This window comes from Staurois parvus, unplaced genomic scaffold (assembly GCF_062004578.1).
Source record: "Staurois parvus isolate SC_StPar_1 unplaced genomic scaffold, SC_StPar_1.0 ptg001347l, whole genome shotgun sequence".
NCBI lineage: Eukaryota > Metazoa > Chordata > Amphibia > Anura > Ranidae > Staurois > Staurois parvus.
The window spans coordinates 20,001-27,500 of record NW_028319143.1 but is presented as its reverse complement, the minus strand read 5'-3'; the positions used below and the strand labels follow the sequence as shown (position 1 = coordinate 27,500).

Sequence of the window (7,500 nt, the reverse complement as noted above, 5' to 3'; positions counted from 1 at the left end):
ATATGGGAGCAGAGCAGGAAGCACAGTGCTCCCCCCAGATCAGGATAGAATGGCCTGTCCCATCACCTGCGGGCAGCACAGGGCTCCCCCAGACCAGGATAGAATGGTCAGTCCCAGATCAGGACAGAATGGCCTGTCCCATCGCCTGCGGGCAGCACAGGGCTCCCCCAGACCAGGATAGAATGGTCAGTCCCAGATCAGGACAGAATGGCCTGTCCCATCGCCTGCGGGCAGCACAGGGCTCCCCCAGACCAGGATAGAATGGTCAGTCCCAGATCAGGACAGAATGGCCTGTCCCATCGCCTGCGGGCAGCACAGGGCTCCCCCAGATCAGGACAGAAAAGCCTGTCCCATCCCCTGCGGGCAGCACAGGGCTCCCCCAGATTAGGACAGAATGGCCTGTCCCATCGCCTGCAGGCAGCACGGGGCTCCCCCAGATCAGGACAGAATAGCCTGTCCCATCGCCCGCAGGCAGCACAGGGCTCCCCCCACATCTACAGACAATGGCCTCGCCCGTTCCCCTTTAGGCCCGTTATCCCAGCTGACCACGTGACCCGCCGCTCCCCTTAGTCTCCTGGGGGACCCCCGGCAAGATGATATCTGTGTGTCCGGCACCCTGGGGCCCCCGACTGTGGACGGAGCAGCGTCTGGCCCTGGTCCCCGGGGAGGATGGCTCCGGATTGGGTCACTCACCATCATCTTGTCTCCGCGCTCAGTAACCCGGCCGGCTCTGTGCTTCCCACAATCCACCGGGGCTTAGGAACCTTCCGGAACCTTCCAACCGTCTATTCACTGTGGGAGGAGCTCTCTTCTGTCACTATGGAGACTCCAGACTGCGTTTCTCGCCTCTATTCCAGAGCAAGGACCTTGATTGGCCGATGAGCTTATCGGTGGCTTGCCATTGGTCGGAAGTCATACCAGCGGAAATGACGGTTACCATAGAGACCACCGCCTGCGTTCCACGCCTCGCTCTCACTGATTGGCTGAAGATTACCTCCTTTTCATATTACCATGTATTATCGGAGATGTGAGGCCGCTGGGCGCCATCTTACTACACCCGAACCGGGATCCCTGTCTTCGAACAGAATTACTGGGACGGTTACCTTCTATTAGGGAAATTACAGTAAACAATGATTGACGTTTAAATGGTACAATCAGGTGGGACTTCTCGTCCAATAGAAGTCGTGGGCGTGTCCCGCTCTATCTGGACTGTGGTGGAGGAGGGATGGGAGACTCCTGATGTTCCCCCTGCACAGGGAGCCATGGGGGCCCGCCTGACCCTCCGCCTCATACTGCTCCTCTCACTCCCCCTGCTGGCCAATGGTTAGTATAACAGCAGGGGGGTGCCAGACCCTGGATGATTGGGGGGTCATGGGGTGATGTCTGACTCTGGATGATTGGGGTAACAGCTGGGGTGATCATGGGGTGATGTCTGACCCTGTATGATTGGGGTAACAGCTGGGGGATCATGGGGTGATGTCTGACCCTGGAAGATTGGGGTAACAGCTGGGGGATCATGGGGTGATGTCTGACCCTGGAAGATTGGGGTAACAGCTGGGGGATCATGGGGTGATGTCTGACCCTGGAAGATTGGGGTAACAGCTGGGGGATTATGGGGTGATGTCTGACCCTGTATGATTGGGGTAACAGCTGGGGGATCATGGGGTGATGTCTGACCCTGTATGATTGGGGTAACAGCTGGGGGATCATGGGCTGATGTCTGACCCTGGATGATTGGGGTAACAGCTGGGGGATCATGGGGTGATGTCTGACCCTGGGTGATTGGGGTAACAGCTGGGGGATCATGGGGTGATGTCTGACCCTGGAAGATTGGGGTAACAGCTGGGGGATCATGGGGTGATGTCTGACTCTGGATGATTGGGGTAACAGCTGGGGGATCATGGGGTGATGTCTGACCCTGGAAGATTGGGGTAACAGCTGGGGGATTATGGGGTGATGTCTGACCCTGTATGATTGGGGTAACAGCCGGGGGATCATGGGGTGATGTCTGACTCTGTATGATTGGGGTAACAGCCGGGGGATCATGGGGTGATGTCTGACCCTGTATGATTGGGGTAACAGCTGGGGGATCATGGGGTGATGTCTGACTCTGGATGATTGGGGTAACAGCTGGGGGATCATGGGGTGATGTCTGACTCTGGATGATTGGGGTAACAGCTGGGGGATCATGGGGTGATGTCTGACCCTGGGTGATTGGGGTAACAGCTGGGGGATCATGGGGTGATGTCTGACCCTGGAAGATTGGGGTAACAGCTGGGGGATTATGGGGTGATGTCTGACCCTGTATGATTGGGGTAACAGCCGGGGGATCATGGGGTGATGTCTGACTCTGTATGATTGGGGTAACAGCCGGGGGATCATGGGGTGATATCTGACCCTGTATGATTGGGGTAACAGCTGGGGGATCATGGGGTGATGCCTGACCCTGGGTGATTGGGGTAACAGCTGGGGGATCATGGGGTGATATCTGACCCTGGGTGATTGGGGTAACAGCTGGGGGATCATGGGGTGATGTCTGACCCTGGGTGATTGGGGTAACAGCTGGGGGATCATGGGGTGATGTCTGACCCTGGGTGATTGGGGTAACAGCTGGGGGATCATGGGGTGATGTCTGACCCTGGAAGATTGGGGTAACAGCTGGGGGATCATGGGGTGATGTCTGACTCTGGATGATTGGGGTAACAGCTGGGGGATCATGGGGTGATGTCTGACCCTGGGTGATTGGGGTAACATCTGGGGGGTCATGGGGTGATGTCTGACCCTGGGTGATTGGGGGATCATGGGGTGATGTCTGACCCTGGGTGATTGGGGGATAGTGGGGTGATGTCTGAGCCTGGGTGATTGGGGTAACAGCTGGGGGGGTCATGGGGTGATGTCTGACCCTGGGTGATTGGGGTAACATCTGGGGGGTCATGGGGTGATGTCTGACCCTGGGTGATTGGGGTAACATCTGGGGGGTCATGGGGTGATGTCTGACCCTGGGTGATCGGGGGATCATGGGGTGATGTCTGACCCTGGGTGATTGGGGGATCATGGGGTGATGTCTGACCCTGGGTGACTGGGGGATCATGGGGTGATCTCTGACCCTGGGTGATTGGGGGATCATGGGGTGATGTCTGACCCTGGGTGATTGGGGTAACATCTGGGGGGTCATGGGCTGATGTCTGACCCTGGATGATTGGGGTAACAGCTGGGGGATCATGGGGTGATGTCTGACCCTGGGTGATTGGGGTAACAGCTGGGGGATCATGGGGTGATGTCTGACCCTGGAAGATTGGGGTAACAGCTGGGGGATCATGGGGTGATGTCTGACTCTGGATGATTGGGGTAACAGCTGGGGGATCATGGGGTGATGTCTGACCCTGGAAGATTGGGGTAACAGCTGGGGGATTATGGGGTGATGTCTGACCCTGTATGATTGGGGTAACAGCCGGGGGATCATGGGGTGATGTCTGACTCTGTATGATTGGGGTAACAGCCGGGGGATCATGGGGTGATGTCTGACCCTGTATGATTGGGGTAACAGCTGGGGGATCATGGGGTGATGTCTGACTCTGGATGATTGGGGTAACAGCTGGGGGATCATGGGGTGATGTCTGACTCTGGATGATTGGGGTAACAGCTGGGGGATCATGGGGTGATGTCTGACCCTGGGTGATTGGGGTAACAGCTGGGGGATCATGGGGTGATGTCTGACCCTGGAAGATTGGGGTAACAGCTGGGGGATCATGGGGTGATGTCTGACTCTGGATGATTGGGGTAACAGCTGGGGGATCATGGGGTGATGTCTGACCCTGGAAGATTGGGGTAACAGCTGGGGGATTATGGGGTGATGTCTGACCCTGTATGATTGGGGTAACAGCCGGGGGATCATGGGGTGATGTCTGACCCTGTATGATTGGGGTAACAGCCGGGGGATCATGGGGTGATATCTGACCCTGTATGATTGGGGTAACAGCTGGGGGATCATGGGGTGATGCCTGACCCTGGGTGATTGGGGTAACAGCTGGGGGATCATGGGGTGATGCCTGACCCTGGGTGATTGGGGTAACAGCTGGGGGATCATGGGGTGATATCTGACCCTGGGTGATTGGGGTAACAGCTGGGGGATCATGGGGTGATGTCTGACCCTGGGTGATTGGGGTAACAGCTGGGGGATCATGGGGTGATGTCTGACCCTGGAAGATTGGGGTAACAGCCGGGGGATCATGGGGTGATGTCTGACCCTGGATGATTGGGGTAACAGCCGGGGGATCATGGGGTGATGTCTGACCCTGGAAGATTGGGGTAACAGCCGAGGGATCATTGGGTGATGTCTGACCCTGGAAGATTGGGGTAACAGCCGAGGGATCATTGGGTGATGTCTGAGCCTGGGTGATTGGGGTAACAGCTGGGGGATCATGGGGTGATGTCTGACCCTGGATGATTGGGGTAGCAGCTGGGGGATCACGGGGTGATGTCTGACCCTGGATGATTGGGGTAACAGCTGGGGGATCATGGGGTGATGTCTGACCCTGGAAGATTGGGGTAACAGCCGGGGGATCATGGGGTGCTGCTAGACCCTGTATGCTCGGGGTAACTGCTGGGGGTCTTAAGGCCCTGTATGGTGTAAGGTTGGGGTAACAGCTGGGGACGTGGAATGCTGCTTGCCCATGCTGAATCACTGCAATGATGGCGGGTGCCTAATGTTCAGCTTTAGATTGTTGATGCTATTATGCCCCCCCCCGCCCATCCTTCACCCCCCCCCATCCATCACCCCCCCATCCATCATCTCACCCCCCCATCCATGCACCCTGTTGCTCACCATGCTGATCCTTGTTGGGTATAAGGATTGATAGGACGGGGGAGGGGAATTGCTGTAGAGTGAGCTGTGATAATGAACCCTGGGTTATTCTGGGATGTTTCTCCCTCTTTATGTAGCGCCACCTGATGGCTGACAGCGGCCTCTTCTATCCACAGGTCTCCGCTTCCAGGAATATCTGTACTTCCAGGTGCTGAGTCCCGGGGACATCCGGTACATATTCACCGCCACCCCGGCCAAGGACTTCGGAGGAGTGTTTGTAAGCTTTGTACACACAGGATTTCTGTATCTCTTGGTGTCACAAAAGACGACGTCCATCCATGTGATGAGGCTGCATTCTCAGTGATGTCACCGCTCTCTAGTGAATGGATAGGCTGCATTCTCAGTGATGTCACCGCTCTCTAGTGAATGGATAGGCTGCATTCTCAGTGATGTCATAACTCTCTAGTGAATGGATAGGTTGCATTCTCAGTGATGTCATAGCTCTCTAGTGAATGGATAGGCTGCATTCTCAGTGATGTCATAGCTCTCTAGTGAATGGATAGGCTGCATTCTCAGTGATGTCATAGCTCTCTAGTGAATGGATAGGCTGCATTCTCAGTGATGTCATAACTCTCTAGTGAATGGATAGGCTGCATTCTCAGTGATGTCACCGCTCTCTAGTGAATGGATAGGCTGCATTCTCAGTGATGTCATAACTCTCTAGTGAATGGATAGGCTGCATTCTCAGTGATGTCATAGCTCTCTAGTGAATGGATAGGCTGCATTCTCAGTGATGTCACCCCTCTCTAGTGAATGGATAGGTTGCATTCTCAGTGATGTCATCGCTCTCTAGTGAATGGATAGGCTGCATTCTCAGTGATGTCATAGCTCTCTAGTGAATGGATAGGCTGCATTCACAGCGATGTCATAGCTCTCTAGTGAATGGATAGGCTGCATTCTCAGTGATGTCATAGCTCTCTAGTGAATGGATAGGCTGCATTCTCAGTGATGTCACCGCACTCTAGTGAATGGATAGGCTGCATTCTCAGTGATGTCACCGCTCTCTAGTGAATGGATAGGCTGCATTGTGGGTGATGTTGTCACTCTCTAGTGATAGGCTGCATTCTCAGTGATGTCACTGCTGTCTAGTGAATGGATAGGCTGCATTCTCGGTGATGTCATCGCTCTCTAGTGAACAGATAGGCTGCATTGTCAGTGATGTCATCCCTCTCTAATAACTGGCTCATCACTTTAATTAATCTATTTATCTTCTGCTTTATTCATTATATAATGGTGAAGAAATACACAATCTTTAGTGAATAATCATTATTGATATCAATGTTTTTATTGTAATCTTCATCCTCTGTTTCTTTCTTGTCTGTGAATCCAGTGCAAGGGCGGACTGACAACTCATGGGGCCCCCGGGCAATAGGGGATCATGGGGCCCCTGTGTCCTTCCCAACCTCAAAAAAGCCTATGAAAAAGGTACCAGGGGCATCTCATGGGGCCCCCTACTGACCCCGGGCCCTCGGGCAGTGCCCAAGTTTCCAAATGGTCAGTCCGCCCCTGATCCAGTGTAATGGTGGGCATTGGATAAGAGGGCGTTGTCAGGTATGTGATGACCGTAAGTCACGCATTGACTTGTATCTGTTCCCATAGAGCCAGCGGTATGACCAGATCCACTTGGTCCCAGCGGATCCTCCGGAGGCGTGCGGAGAGCTCCATAACGGGGTGTTCATCCAAGGACAGATCGCTCTGGTGGAGAGGGGGTGAGTCTCCTCCATCAACCACTCAGGTTGTTGAATTCATCTCTCTGGGGTCACGTCTGAGCCGCGATGACCGACGGACCTTTAGAAGGTTAAATGGAAACGCTTGACATGTTAAATAGCGCGTTACCCTGACATCCTTTTTTTATTTTTACACGTTCCTCGTATCCATGGAAACAGAATGATTACGGCGAATGTGAAATCTCCGAATACACAATTAGATCGCAGAGACGAGGCGTTTAACCCCTTGTTACTTCCGTGGAGACGCGGTGACCGCAATCTGCTGGGCAAATGTCAGGCGTGACTCAGACGGTCATCGTCATCACTCATGCTGATAGCTGCCAGAAGGCGTTGTGACGTCACAGGAGCCCATTGGGGGAGGTTTGGTGATGTAATAAACTTTGTAAAGAAATATTTTCTTTAGGAGGTTAGAAAACTTTTGGTGAGCTCTTATAGTGATTTTATTTATTCAGCTTACTAAAAATTGCCCGCGTTCACTATATTCGCTCTCCCCGGACCCCGCGTTCACCGTATCCGCTGTCCCCGGACCCGGCGTTCGGCGTATCCGCTGTCCCCGGACCCGGCGTTCGCCGTATCCGCTGTCCCCGGACCCGGCGTTCGCTGTATCCCAGTCACAGTCCAGACGGAAATCCAATGGAGAATCTGTGGCCAGACTTGAAAATTGCTGTTCCCAGACGCTCTCCATCCAATCTGACAGCTTGAGTGATTCTGCAAAGAAGAATGGGCAGAAATGTCCCTCTCTAGATGTGCAAAGAGACATCCCCAAAAAGACTTGCAGCTGGAATTGCAGCCAAAGGGGGTCCTACAAAGTGTTGACTCCGGGGGGCTGAATACAAATGCCGCCACACTTTTCACAGATTTATTTGTAAAAAATGTTGAAAACCATTTCTCATTTTCCTTCCACTTCAC

At 53.9% G+C, this 7,500-nt stretch overlaps 2 protein-coding genes across 2 annotated transcripts in view; one reads left to right on the top strand and one right to left on the bottom strand.

The window, feature by feature from the left end:
* The window catches only part of CCT7 (chaperonin containing TCP1 subunit 7), a 31,541-nt gene extending 30,712 nt beyond the window's left edge, over positions 1–829 (bottom strand). Inside the window, exon 1 of the mRNA XM_089661498.1 lies at positions 694–829. Within this exon, the coding sequence (XP_089517624.1) occupies positions 694–699 (6 nt within the window). The 5' untranslated portion in view covers positions 700–829. The remainder of the gene's footprint in view (positions 1–693) is intronic.
* Positions 830–1,131: 302 nt separating this feature from the next.
* PRADC1 (protease associated domain containing 1) overlaps positions 1,132–7,500 on the top strand; it is a 16,500-nt gene continuing 10,131 nt past the window's right edge. Inside the window, exons 1-3 of the mRNA XM_089661499.1 lie at positions 1,132–1,323; positions 4,981–5,081; positions 6,464–6,573. Of these exons, the coding sequence (XP_089517625.1) occupies positions 1,146–1,323; positions 4,981–5,081; positions 6,464–6,573 (389 nt within the window). The 5' untranslated portion in view covers positions 1,132–1,145. The remainder of the gene's footprint in view (positions 1,324–4,980; positions 5,082–6,463; positions 6,574–7,500) is intronic.